The 13,109-nt window shown below is 38.1% G+C and overlaps 1 protein-coding gene across 1 annotated transcript in view; it reads left to right on the top strand.

The window, feature by feature from the left end:
• The window catches only part of TkR86C (Tachykinin-like receptor at 86C), a 471,986-nt gene that overhangs the window by 438,859 nt on the left and 20,018 nt on the right, over positions 1–13,109 (top strand). The window contains exons 7-8 of the mRNA XM_065220371.1: positions 5,848–6,044; positions 6,142–6,275. Coding sequence (XP_065076443.1) covers positions 5,848–6,044; positions 6,142–6,275 — 331 coding nt within the window. The remainder of the gene's footprint in view (positions 1–5,847; positions 6,045–6,141; positions 6,276–13,109) is intronic.

The following is a 13,109-nucleotide window of genomic DNA, read 5'->3' on the forward strand; positions in this document are numbered from 1 at the left end:
TGCACGTGAATTTTCTTTGAAAAATTAAAAAATATGTGATTTTCTTAGAATTTTGATATCTTTTTCCAATATTTCTAGAAAAATCAAAACGTAATTATTTTTTTCGGAGCGGTGAGCTTCCCCTTAATTATATTTTTACACCAATACATGCCGTATGACAGCTCTGTTTTCATTACTTTTCGTCAACATGTAAGATGTGACGATATGAAAAGTTTCGTATACATCGATGAAAATTCAATAATAACATTGAGAAAGATTTTTTCGGAAGCAAGGATTAGCCTTGGACTCGTCTGGGAATTAAATCGTACGGTTTATGAATTGTTTCAAAAGGTATTTAATACCAATCGTCAATCAAAAGTTTTTCCAACTTCTTTACAGACGTCGATGGTGGGAACACGCTCCTCACTCAAATGGGAAAGCAACAAAAAACAACGCATTTTACTCCAGGTGTGCATTTTTGTTCATCCTTAAGTGGACCCTACACGATTGCTTTTATTGACAATAATCGTATTGTCAATATATTCTATATTGAAGTCAATACATCGAGATTGACAATATTTCTGAATTCACATCATCAATATTATTGTCAATAATTCCCCTTCGCGTCAATACATTGATGCGTGTGGGGTTTGCTTTACATAATATTCAAATTTTGCTTTTGTCTGTGTTCATGTGACTATACTCACACGCTGCGAGTATGTAGTGAGATCAGATTGAAAAAGAGAAAAAGACAAAGATGCATATTCATTCTTTGCGATTCGTTATGAAAAATGTAAACAATGAACATTGCGACCAAGATAATCATAGCATAGCCTTGATGTTGACTTGCATCTGTATTAGTATTTCGAAAATCAGCTGATAACCTGTTTTCCAGTTGTTGTGATCCATTCAATGCTATAGAAAGCCTACTGATGCAAAACCATGAAGAAAGAGGTGTCGCATGGCATGTTTTGGTGTAAAAATGAAATTTTACCCTACTGCAGGTTCCCCGGGGGTACTTCGGTGGTTACGGAAGTGGCCAATGTGGTCAATAATCCATTTAAACTCTTTAGGAATCCTATTTATGAAAAACCATGAAGAAAGAGGTGTCACATGACATGATTATTGAAAAAAAATAATTTGTTCCCTACTACAGGTTCCCCCGAGGGCACTCCGGTGGTTCCGAAAGTGGCCAATGTAGTCAATGATCCATTTAAAGTGTATAGAAAGCCTATTGGTAAAAAAACATGAAGAAAGAGGTGTCGCACGGCATGTTTTGGTGTAAAAATGAATTTGTCCCCTACTACAGGTTCCCCCGGGGGCACTCCGGTGGCTCCGGAAGTGGCCAATGTGGTCAATACTCCATTGAAAGTCTATAAAAAGCCTATTGGTAAAAAAAAACCATGAATAAAGAGGTGTCACATGGCACACACCAAAAAAATCTGAATTTTACTGGCAATAGAGCTTTTTGACGTTTAATCGGCGCACACTACTGTACCATTTAAAGCGAACGAGTGCGAGCAAGAGGGAAACAGATTAGTGGGAAAACAAACCGTCCATTCATCCATGTGTGTTAGATAGAGAAAGATGGTTAAACGTCAAAAAGGTCTATGTAAACATCCATGCATGCAAACATTCATAATCTTCCTTTTCACAAACTAGCAGCTTGCAAGAAATGTTGCAAATAAAAGTGGACAGTTGCATACAATATATAGAATATTGCATGACATGTCTCATAAATTTACACGATCTACACTCAAAAATATTACTAAACAAGGAAAGATTAAAATTTAATCATTTTAAGGTTGACCAACGTTTATACATTGATACGATTAAATTTTGATTCAAAATTATACTAAGTCCGAATATCGGCGTGAAATTCGTTCAGTGTTTTTTTTTTTGCAAAGCAGTAACTGAGTTTCAACATTCAAGCAAAATATTCAAACAAAGTTGTGGTTACTATTTGCGGGGTGTTTTCCGAAGAACTGTGTGAACTGTGAAACAAAACGTCGAACTTCGTTAATTCACAATTGAAGAAAAATCTCGAGAAAAATCGCTTGTGATGGGTTGAAGCACCAGCGTTTGATTGCCTCCATGTTGCACAACCCGAGTGGAGAACTGGAAGCAGTCGACTGGGATTTGGCCCTAATTGCCATCGCCCAAGCTTTGAGTAGTGTTCCCAAGGGCAAGTTGGAGCAGTTGCTGGATGATTGGACTAATGCCGAAGCATTGATTTGCCCTTAAGGATCTGCTGAACTGGTTGGGATCTTGTGCGTCGCTGATGTCGTCAAGATGGAGGATTTCTTCGTCTTAACCAAAGTCATCACGGTGATGCTAGAGTGCAGCTGATCCACACCATCCTGCCGGAAGCTACCTGCACTGAGAAACAAGACACCTACGTCAACCCGGAAGGCCACACTCATAAAACTCTCGTTGCAGTGACTCTCCCAGGTCTGTCCCGCGAAGATCCTGCGTACCCTGTCAGAAATTCCCAGAGCTTCTCTGCCATACACCCTATAGATGAACTGCACTTCCGATCGAAGGACATCACTTCGCACCTAATGTGCTATAGCCAAAAGAAAGAAGGATTCAAGAACATCTTCCTGCTGCTGTGGTACAACGCGTTCCACTTTTTTCTGCAGAAGATCGGTTGAAACTCATAGCCATGTCATGTTCCACACCGAAAACCACTCCACCAATGAGATGGGCATTTGGATGAATGAATGTGACCTGCCATCATTTTGTATCGAAGTTCAACTAAAACCTCCCAAGGCCAATTAAAAGATGTTCCAGCAACGGGGTTGAGCAAATTGACTTTCTCCAGGAACAACAAATCCCAGCAGCTCTATGGCATCAACCAGTAGGCAAATCTTTTGTAATTTTCACAAGAAATAAAAATAATTAGTTGCGCTTCAATGTTTTTTTTCATTACAGTAAAGAAAACAAACAATCAGTATCACCCTTCAGATATATCCAGATTAAGCAACCCAAGCTTAAAGTCAAACAATACAAAGTAAGCATAACATGAATTTATACTCGCGTCCTTATACAGGACTTTTATACTAAGTTTGCATTTTCTCCTTTTATACCGAGCTATGCGTCGATCAGGAAGTTGCGATTTAGCGTAGCTTTTATACTATTTAGATTTTAATATTTTTTGAGTGTATGTTTGTTTAGCGAATCATATGAAAGTTTGACAGATAAAATGAGGGGTTCGTGAATTTTCCTATGATTCGAGGGGTGCATCGATTAGCTTGGGAGCGAAGATAGTACTAGAGCTGAGCCAAAAAGTTGAGCTCGTTTCTTCAGGACCTTCTGGTCTTAGAGTTACCTCTATGGTATCATTGGGTTTGCCGTGCAATATACAAATTCATGCATTGGTATTGGTAATTCCCATCCTGGTAACCCGGTATGAATGTTATGGTTTGAAATCGCAAGGTTGTTAGTTAGCTCACCTTTTCCTAAAGTTCATGTACAATATTGGCATCGAAGCGAAATGTTTCTTTTGGACAGATTCAACCATCGTGAAGTGTTGGATTTCTTCGTCGTCGTTCAGATGGAAGCTGTTTGTTGCGAATAAGGTTACGGAGATTCAGCATATTACCAAGAATGGTGCTTGGAACCAACAAACAGCAGCCCACAGTGAGGATCTTCTACTTTATCCTCGCACAAACACCACACCCAGTGTCCGAATTTGGCGAAATATCCGGTTTGAAGGCCCAAAATGTTCGTGCACGTCGCGGTCAAAATATTTCGGACACAGGAAAAGGATGTTTTTGCACAACATAAAACACTTTTATTCACGCGAACACTAATTACAAAAATATTAACAAAAAAAAACTATTTACAACTTTTTTAAGACGAAGGACGACGTGTTTACTCCGCGACGGCTTTTTTTTTTAACTTAGATTGTTCTACTACTCATTCTACGTATCTATGTGCCACACAGCTGATCGGTAGCGATGGGTCGTCAGCAGGGGCCTGACTGGCGGCCATGTTTGTGATGCTATCATCTGCTCTTGTTTTTCTGCTTAAAACACGATTTTCCATCCCTTTCCACGATATACACGTCAGGCGAACCGTATTTAAATAAGGTGTTCTGTCACTTTGTTTGTGGTCGAACAGCACGTAATGTTGTGAACAACTTCAATGACAGTTGCCCAGCAGTGCTCCCATTTTATTTACAACAATCCAATGCCTACGAGATTGTGCCTAAGGTGTGCCGATGGATGTGCCCAAACTGTGCCGAATCTAATTTCAGCACAATGTGCTGAGTGACTTACCCCTTGTTCTGATATCAATGTAATAATGGCAAACTTTGAAGTTGTGAGCAGGCGATTGTTGCGCAGTAAGTCTAAAATTTGTTTTCAATTGTGAAGCAGTGAAAATGAATAGCTACTTAATAGCCTGGATGGCGAAAGTTATCACCAGCTAGTTGATGAGAAATACAACTCTAACAAATAGGTTGATATCAATAAATAAGGAATTATCATTTTCATTACTTTTGGATGAAATAATTTATATATGCATTCATGGAGCCTGCATTCGTTTCTATCGAAATGGGTAAGGATTACTCAGTTGACAAATGTCATCATCTGGGTAACCGTTACCCAGTTTTCTCCATAAGCACGTTAACTTTAAAATTATCAGGATAGGGATAGGGATAATATCCAATGATAGATTGGATAATTTATAATGTATAGAGATAATGTTGATGCCTGACGACGCGACGCGTGACAAGTCGAATGAGTCCCGAATTGAAGTGAAAGTGGAAAAAAAAGAAGCAGTTTTCGATGAATGACTCGTCCGTTGAAACAAGTCTTTGCATCAGATGAAATGAACTGATGAACTGGACGAACGAAACAAACGATAGCCAAGTCAGGTTTGACAGGAGGAATGTTCGAAACACGAAAATGATATTGCTCGAAATGAAGCGATTCTTTTCTTTGTTTCGAAAATGCAGAACCCTACCCATAACAATAACAATTATGCAAAGTTTCATGCAAATCGGAGAAGGTTAATTTTTAACGATTCATCGTTTGGCGGTTAAAAGGTTTTAAATACCCTTCAATATGAGTATCTATAGAAATAGGATTGATGTTTGAAAATTGGCGTCTGACACCGCTTTGAAATCGAATGCTTTAGCAACCCATTTTCCCAAACCGGATGGACCACTATTGAGTTTCAAAAGTGTATCAAGTACCGGTTTTTTGCTTTATACTTGTCGTCTCCAACTTGCAGAAAGTCGAAACTTCAACTCGTGCGGCACTCCACTCAGCACGTGGCGTCTCCACTTTATATCAAGTTATGGTAGCAGGTGAGCATTTTCCCGATGTGGGAGCGATGAATTTTTTTTATTATGCTTTTATGTTGTCCATGTACCGTCTGCGAGTATTGTGTCAGTGCCGTCATCGTACGCTTTACGACTGTCATGGGAGTAATTCAATTCAATTTCTATGCTAACTAACCGAACTGAACCAGTGTCGCATAATTCGATCGTACATGATACTCACTACTGCACACGGTTTGTTCTTCCACGTAGGGGCTTAAAGTTGTTCCTCGCCACCCGGCTGGATGGATGGATTGTGAAATAAAAATCGGCCTTCACACACCGGATGAAACCGCAAAAAGTTTTACCAACTTTCTACTCAGCAATTCAATTTGGTCGTGTTTGAATTTTCCACTTGAACTATCGCCATCAAACTGAAAGTAGAAGTAGAAAGTTCATCGAAGCTGTACGTTCTTCACCAATTGGAATCTGATATCCTATTGAATCCAGATGTGGCTCGCAGTGATATTGGATTTTTTTTTTGCCTTTCCACCGTCAGCATCCATACTCAACATGCTCCATTTCCCTCTCCCCCGCAGGTTGTACGTATGTTCATCATCGTGGTGACCATCTTCGCCATCTGCTGGCTGCCGTATCACCTCTTCTTCGTGTACGCCTACCACAACAACCAGATGACGTCCTCGAGCTACGTCCAGCAGCTCTATCTGGGCTTCTACTGGCTGGCCATGTCGAACGCGATGGTCAATCCGATCATCTACTATTGGATGAATAGCAGGTGAGTGTCACGGTTACGGTCCTGGGTCATCCATTTCCATTAAGCTATAGCCATCACGGTCTCGTGTGGACGTCTCTAATCTTCCGTCTGTTTGCAGATTCCGGGTGTACTTTCAGGAAATTATCTGCTTCTGCTGTTTGCAGTTCATCAACTCCCGGATGAAGGATGGCATGCCGCAGGGCGTGCTGCTGAACAAAAACTCCAACTCCGAGCTGGGCCGGTACCGTTCCTGTAAGTAAGGGTCGTTTGTTTAATATATATATAATCTAGGGCAAATGGGTCTAACGTTGGCCTATGGAGCTAAAAATTGGGCCCAGCGAGAACAATCTCCTGTTCTTCAATTTTTCAATGCGTCGTCTGAATAATACAAATGGACATTTTTGGTTGCTAGTTAAACATTGATAAAAAATGCTTTCCTTCGAATTAACGACACATAGGCCAACATTAGCGCCATTTCCCCTACTTTGTTTGCATTCCAGAAGCGTACGCATGTATCGTGTGTCTCGGTTGTATTCATTTACGTGGTCAATAAGAGTTTGATGGACTTGCGTGTGGCAGGATATCACCGAAATTGTTTTTTTTTTAACAAGAATAAATAATATAGGCTTCGTAAATCCTTCACGGATCACGCATCCTAATCTCGGCCCATGTCCCTAATTTGATCATATCGGCAAATCTCGTTTTTGAAGCGACTTACATCAAATTTATCGATGCCAAGCTCAGTCGTTTTCCTGGGAAAATGCTTCGAAAAAAAAGTCGTAAATCAAAAGTGCACGCTGCAAATCAGTGTCCCATTTCCATTGAGATACGCTTCCTGTCTTTGCTCGGTTCAACGATTCATCGAACCGAGTGAAATGCGTTGACTCCCCGTCCTCATCATCGTCGCTATCATCGACCACAGCGTCGTTTGTCTGTCGAAGAAGCGTCGAAAAACGAACCCGGAGACAGTAGGCGAATAAAAAGTCCCATCTGGGCAGCACCATGCTAGTGCTTTTAGTAGTTCCATCAGTGATCCGGCAACGATAGATCGAATGCGAATGAGACCAGTTATGGGTAGCTATATCTGATTTCAAGGGATTTCGCATTTTCCGCTTGCAGCAATGAATCCCAGATGCGCCACGATTGATTTTTTTCTTTGCTCTTTGAACGTTGTGGTGAATTTGCGTCATGAGCTCGTAGACTATATGGTAGGTACCTGTCGTCGGCGGACGTACGCTAGTTGTTCCAATGATACATAATTGATTTGACACAGCTGTTAGCTTAGGGCCGTTCCACGGTTCAGCTTAATCTAAATCGATTGGGCGTATCATTCTACCTGGTCGACAGCCTTAATTCATGTAACCGTGCAAAGCGGGATATTATAATAAAACAGAGCCAGTACACAGCCAACTACAACAACTCAGCGACTGAATTCAATTGACTCAGAGAATTTTCTTTCCATACGAAATTTACTAATATTTGAAAAAAAAAACTGAAGTTACTCATTAGCTATGAGTAACTGCATTTTTTTTTTTCAAATATGAGTAAATTTCGTATGGTAAGAAAATGATCTTAGTCTCTAAGTTGTTGTAGTTGACCGTGTAGTACTGGTAGGCTTGGTTTTCCCCTTCACGCTAATTAGAAAGTACTCATCAATGGGTAAAAATATCAATTTTGGAGAAATGTGTTTTAACCTGTAATAGTTTCTCATTAATGGGTAACATATATCCATTAATGAGTAAGAAAATAACTCATTTATGAGTTAAAACACTTTACTTCAAAATGGGCTTTTTTTACCAATTAATGGGTACTTTCAAGTTAGCGTGAAGAGAAAAGTGTATCTGATACGTACGTCCAGAACCGTAATGAGAATATTTTTTTGGTCTCATTTTCGTCACATAACATATGTGGAACTTCATGCAATAAGCTGACTGAAATCTAACCCCTTTTTTGTTTTGCCTCAGTGGTGTAACTGGCATAGTTGGACATCGATCTGTCAAAATAAAATTTTCGTGATATATCAGCACTGAGCATTCATAAGGACCGATGTCGAAAACATAAATAATGGCTTCTTTCGTAAATGTCTCGTTGGTTAAAGTCAATCCATGTAAGCCACTAATTTTATCGGACTCTTTCCCTACACAATCATGGGGTTGGTTTTCTTGAAGGAGTTTTCATTTTCGAGAAATTCACACAAAAAGTAATTGTTAACGTTTGCAGCATTGGCCCTTACGAAAGTAAGCATTGGCGTTGACGGCGACTCTGCAACTTTTTACTCTTGATAAAATCCCATCAGCATCTGACAATGTGTGCATGAAATCTACCGGACTTTGTCTTATCTCTTCATTCCTCCAGCAAGCCGCCGTTTATTCACGCAAAAATTGACAGAATCATATGGGATTTTCATAGGAGTGAAAGGGTAAGAAAATGTTCACCAAGTTTCACGCACAGACTGAGGTTTGCTTATGGGATTGTGAAGAGTTACAGAGTGACCGAAGAGACGAATTGTCAATAGTCACGGTAATGCGTAATGAGATGGTGTTCGTCCGCTGTTTAAATGCTTTACGAAGTTTGACGTGTGCACGGTAAGAAAAAAGTCCCCAAAATTGAGTTCCTTTCACCCAACTCGTGGCTTCCGTGGGGCTAGGTAAAATTGAGTAAACATACAAAACTCAATTTTGAGTAATTTATTTTGAGAATCCAATAGGTAAATAGTACCCAATTAATTAATGAAAGAAATAGGTAAAATTTACCCAGCTTTGGGAAGAAAATAATGTGTATATGAATAATCATGTGTTTTCAATTTTTATGTATTAAAAGGCACGGATATCAATTTTATTCAATTTTATTTGCAACATAAGAAAACAATTATTTTTAACATTCGATGAATGAGCATTCAATCTATTGATCTTCGAGTTTCGATTAAAACGCGAACTTTAGCTTTTTATTACAAAAATCAATCGTACGTAAATAAGTGTTTGAAAGAGAGAAATTATGCATTCGAAAAAATAACATGGTGTAACAATGGTTTTCATGAATCATATTCACGGTACAGGCACAGACGTCTGCCACGGTAATAGTCCGACAGGGCGTTTTAGTGCCCCACACTAGAATGGAGACTAACTCGTGAAATTTCCGCAGTAATACGGGTACTTTCACGCCAAACACCGCAAATGATTTTAAAAGTACATCGATGGCCAGCACCGCAGAATCACCCACTGGTAGCACATGTCCTTGCAACATTAGGTAATAAATTCCAGCTTTCATGTAGTCTGCTACGCAGACCAGATGTAACGGATCCTCACCGTTGGTGCGTAAATGTTCCACTACGTGTTGATACTCCGGTTTTTCTGTACTCGGCTGAAAATGGATTATGATATAATTACAAGTCCTAAATATAATATGTAAGCTAGTAACAAACCTTTATCCAGCGAATTAGAGGGGTAGCAATCAACTATTCCAATGTGCTTTCAACATCATCTTTTCGCTTTACCCCACGGTTAGTTAGCTTTTTGATGATCCTCAATGCTCCCTTCACGGATTCTGTAAGAATAAAATTAATTTCTCATACAATTACAGATTTATAGCTAGTCTTTGATTTAATTTTGACGTACGTAAAACTAAAATTAATTCTTAATATAAACAAGCCCCTTTATTCTGCGTCCTCTTTCAAAAGTAAGTCGAGTTGACTCAATTTCACCAAAAGTGGATTTGTTCACATGTGAGTAAAATTTTCCGAGTTTTTTCTCGAAAAACTTCTTATATGTGAGGAAAATCGATAGTAGTATACTCAAACTATTAGTATATTCCTAAACTAAGTAAAATTTTCATGGATTTTTCTCATACTCGAGAAGTTTTTTCCAGGAAAAAAGCGGAAAATTGTACTCACTTTGCGAACAAATCCACTTTTGACGAAATTCAGTCAACTTGACTCACTTTTGAGTCGTTCTGAATGTCCATTAGTGGGTCAACTTTACTGCACATAAAAACATAGCTGTCCCATCTCTGCTTGATATCAGTTTTGCTTTTATGGTTTGTTAATACAAATCGAAATAGCAGTTGGGACCCGAGAGTTGTGGTATGTGTGGTGGACCTAACCTTAACCTAATTTGCATATTTAAATGGCGTAGCATACCATAAACCAGTTAAAACTACTTCCCTCTGTAGCGTATTTTATTCATACCTGATATACGATCGGTTACAAATTTTGCAGTGCTTTCCCACCAAATGCTACGCCACTTAAATATGATCCCTTTTATGAATACCAGTAAATTTTCAATAATAATAATAATTACTATCTTCAACAGTAATCCAACTGGAACTGTCCATGAGAATTCCGATGTCTAGCAACTTGCTTATGGATCCATTGCAGTTGAAATCAGGATGAAGTGTTGAAAACATTTGTTGAATCTAAAAAAATAAAAAAAAGTTTTGAGAAAATGTGTTGTAAACAGTGTTAATTGTATTATTCATAACATTATTCCGTTATAGGATAACAAGTGTGGAAACGTTGTTAAAATTCGCTCATACTCGTTGTTCACAATCTGTAGTTGAGTCCACTTTAATAAGTTGACGCAGCTCATCATACCATCAGAAATGCGTTGGCAGTTCAATGGCGTAGGTGGTAACGTTGCTAATGATGCTGCCATGTCCTCGATTCCTTCTGGTAACTTTAAGACTGTTTTTGATTTTCGACGGAACAGTCGTTCTTCGGGGGGAACATCTTTTCTCATGTTGCCAACTCTCGTCTCAATGATACCTGTATGGCAGCCTTCGTTTCGCCCTCCACACCTCCAGAAAAAATAAGACTAGAAATTCAAATAAAAATGGTAACGTAACATGAAGAGGTGATACACTAAAGTATTTACCTCTGGGGGAGCTCCAGGACCCACTCTTGTTTGCTCCAGCTGTGGGAACGCTTCAATTATTTTGAGTGCCAAGTCATGTTTTTCCTGCCAAGACGGATATCTGATGATTTGAAAAATAGAAAACTATTAATGCATGTTTTAATAAGTATAATACCCCGGTCATAGTACAACCTATATTTTACGTCATACAGCATTATAATATAAGAATCCATACATCATGTTTTCACTACTTTGTATGATCTTAACAGCAAGACTCTGTTACGTTATATAGTTCGTAGTGTCACAGTGAACGGGGTATTAATTACTGACATTCAATTTTACCTTATCTCACGTAGTATTTGATGTTCGAAAAAGTAGTTCGACAGAATTCGATTCATGAGGCGTAGACCTTTCTTGTCAGGAACGAGGTTGTGATTTAAATGTCGTGTCATCACCTTCTGAAATTTCGGATCCCGTGAGAGAATTTCTCGGATGGATGGAGGCTAAAATTAAAAAAAAATAAATTATTTAGCCACAAAACTACAGCGTTTAACTAAATCGTGGAAACTTCATACAGACATAGCTAATCAAACCAAAAATAATAGTATGAGCGATTTGTTGGTATAATGGACCAATGCATGGAATAAAATGCAAGAAAAAATTTGACATTTGAGCGGTGCCGTGTTTACTAAAAATTAATACATGACGAGATGTTGTTGTAACTTTAGAAAAGAGCCTATCAACATTTATAAACAATTTGTTAGGCTCTTTTCACGTGAACCGAAGAACGCCCACGCAAACCAAGAGCACTATCGAGAAGAGGAGAATTTACCCTACCCGATGATGTTGTTGGTTTGCGTGGGCTTACTTCGGTTCGCGCGAAAAGGGCTTAATAAGTTTTGTGACAAAAGTTGATAGGCCATTTCAGATGTTACGCAATCGTTATGCATGTGTTAATTTTTATTAAATAAGGCACCGCTGTTGTGTCAAATTTTTATCAGTAGATGAACAAAAGTTCCCGTGCACAGGACCATACCTACGTAGAAGCGTTATGTTCTTAATTATAATTGCGTATGAAGTCTCCAACAACTATATGAACGTTTACCCTACTTATGTATACTTTAATGAATCTTTGTACGTTGTACCTGTTCTGGTTGGTTCGATGTATTGATGTTATTCTCTTCTTGTTCAAGCTGCGCACCGACACTGAGTATTATCTTTATGGGTCCTTTCTCAATTATTCCCATATCCATCAAATCCGCTTCGTTCAGGTATGGTAACGAATCATCTGATATGAGATTAGCTAAAAAGACAAGATAAACACACAAATATTGTTAGTACATCTTTTTTTCATCAGTATCTAGGTCACACTACCATTAACCCACGGAATATTTAAAAAGCATCTAACAACTTGGGAGAGCAACTCTGCTGCATAATTAAATATGTAAGTGGTGGAAGGGAATTTAATGTTGATTTATGGATGAAAGCTTTATTTGGGAGGTACAAGTGTATATCTTGCTTGATAATAAGGTAAAGGTATTGCCAAAACCGGCATACCCGAGCGAAGTCGGAGATCAAAATATCATCAAAATTAAATTACATTTTGTTTTTGAAAACATATTGATAACTTTTTTTATTTTTAACGAGATTGAAATCATGTTTTGATATCATTTTAATATTGCTAAAAATCTGAATTGTAAACATAATTTGAAGTAATGTAATGTATTTATAATAATACATTGCTTTTATTATGCTCTTAACAGTATAATAATCATCAATTTTGCACGTTACAAATACATTGCATTTTTATTTATGTAATTTATTAGGCTAATCATCTTTGTATTTCAAACTTATATATGTATTACAGTCATTACTTCCGTCACCGCAGTTTTGCCATAAGCTATATGTTTTTTTTTTGTATACAATTTATCCTTATCAACGCGAATAATATTCTGAGATATATTTACTTTAACAGCATATAATGAAGTATCAAAGTCAATCATTTCTAGTTCTTGTATGATAAATGCAAAGTTATTGATATGCTGCGCAACCATTAAAAGAATTCTCAAATGTAGTTCAGAACATAATTCAAATTTAACCACAAAACCTGGTTTAAAATCTGTACCATTAATCTACAAATGCTTAACTAGTTTAATCATAGTAGGATAATCAAAAAGTAAGGCGGATGAATCAATATCTTGTTTACTTATAACACAAAATGAAATAACTGATGGTTTAT

Source organism: Ochlerotatus camptorhynchus, unplaced genomic scaffold, assembly GCF_037179485.1.
Source record: "Ochlerotatus camptorhynchus isolate MF236.1 unplaced genomic scaffold, CSIRO-AGI_Acam_v1.1 ptg000010l, whole genome shotgun sequence".
Taxonomy (NCBI): domain Eukaryota; kingdom Metazoa; phylum Arthropoda; class Insecta; order Diptera; family Culicidae; genus Ochlerotatus; species Ochlerotatus camptorhynchus.